The sequence below is a fragment of the Geospiza fortis genome, unplaced genomic scaffold (genome assembly GCF_000277835.1).
Source record: "Geospiza fortis unplaced genomic scaffold, GeoFor_1.0 scaffold157, whole genome shotgun sequence".
NCBI classification, from domain to species: domain Eukaryota; kingdom Metazoa; phylum Chordata; class Aves; order Passeriformes; family Thraupidae; genus Geospiza; species Geospiza fortis.
Window position 1 is genome coordinate 4864629 of NW_005054314.1, and position 1777 is coordinate 4866405.

At 40.2% G+C, this 1777-nt stretch overlaps 1 protein-coding gene across 1 annotated transcript in view; it reads right to left on the reverse strand.

Moving 5' to 3' along the window:
- Positions 1-404: 404 nt before the first annotated feature.
- MAMLD1 (mastermind like domain containing 1) overlaps positions 405-1777 on the reverse strand; it is an 80269-nt gene continuing 78896 nt past the window's right edge. Inside the window, exon 5 of the mRNA XM_031056042.1 lies at positions 405-1777. This exon is cut by the window's right edge and continues 799 nt beyond it. Coding sequence (XP_030911902.1) covers positions 1567-1777 — 211 coding nt within the window. The 3' untranslated portion in view covers positions 405-1566.

Genomic DNA, 1777 nt, shown 5'->3' on the forward strand with positions numbered 1-1777 from the left:
AGCTCTCCCATAAGACAATTTCTGTAACATTCTGTAACCACCACTGCCCTTGCAGGTATCACAGAATGAGCAAGGTCTCCTTCTCACTGCCTCACACTTGGCATTTACATACAAGAACTGTCACTTAAATAAACATGGTGCTATGTTAAAAAAAACCCCAACAGAGATTAATTTCACATTCACCTATAATTATACTTGAAAAGGACAGTGAGCCTCAGCACTCCCACCTTAAAATAAAATTAAAGCCTGCTTAAACTCTCTGTCTGGCCCAGTGCTCCTACCAACAGCACACATGCATTTGTACATGTTATTAGATTGACGTTGTAGCATCCTGGACAAATCAAATTAATTCAAATATCTGCGGGTACAAAACACTGTAGCTGAAAAATGAGCACATAAAGATATGCAATTTTCCCCTGGCAGTTTATTATGGTATGAAGAAAAAAACATTCTGTGCTTGAAGCTGACGTTATATTACAAATGTACTGCGAAGTATGACGTGACTATTAAAATATGATTACACAAAGTATGAACATTTTAAGAAGTTTACAGTACAGCGAATCTTTTATAAACAGACTCTTAAATATACAGAGGACAATAGTAGCTGACAGAAAAACATCAAAAATTAACTATTAATGTTTGTAGACTTTTCCCCTGAAAAAAGTCTTACATTAAAACAGAAATTATGAAAAGCCTTAAAACCAGGAACAAATCACCTGTACACTACAAATATACATGGTAGAGGTGCACAAACCAGAACTGCCTTTTTGCTGAAGGGTTTAGTGGCTGGAAGCTGGGCAGTGCCTGCCCAGCACCTCCTGTCCAGCGTGGACACCATGGGCCACACCACGCTGAGCCTGCGACCCCAGGCACACAGCACCAGCACTGAAGGTCACCAGCACACACTCCCTGCAGGACAGTGACCTGCTGGAGTGTGTCAAGCTGAGAACATGCCCATGATCTGGCAAATGGATCTCTGCAAGCAGATCCCTGAATGCACTCGATGCCTGGATGGGACCTGTATACCAGGTTTGGTCTGCAAGACTAAGTGACGAGGGAATCAGCAGCTCCTTTGAGTTTATTTTTTTTTTTTAATGCAATTTTTCAATCTTTCCTCTTGATATGGGGAATAAATGCCACATTTGATTTCTGCTTAGTCTGGTTCCAATGACACCCCTAGATCATGTGTTAAGTTATGTCAAAAACATAAGTATTCGTTGCTGTAATACACAGTATTACTGAAACTAACAATATTATTTGCATATTTATAACAAGGTATAATGAAATCGCTATAATAAAACCAAAAGTTATGCTATAGATTTATTTACAAAGAGTCCAGCAAAGAAGTATAAATACTTCTACATTTAAGGTTTAGGAAAACATAATTTACAAAATATTCAAATATATACAGTCATCTGAAAAACTGCCAATATTAAACTTTGATGCAGGCAAAGAATTGGCTGAGTCTATTCCCTCTGTATTGAACGAGGCAGTGTCTTTCACGGGTTGTCTGTTCTGTTCAAAGCCATACGTGTGTTATTTACAATGAGGCTGCTTCTCTCCGAGCTAAACGTGTCCAGAGCTTTGAGCATGCTGTCCCAAAATGTCATCTATCATTGTCAGATTGTTCAACCACTCTTCATCGTTGCTGCTGCTGCTGTTCTTCATGAGGGAGTCGAGGAAGTCGGTGTCGCTGCAGTTGGCAGGCATGATGGAATTGCTGTGCTGGGACACAAAGTCGTACTGGGGCAGCTCCACAGTGCTGCTCATCCTGCTG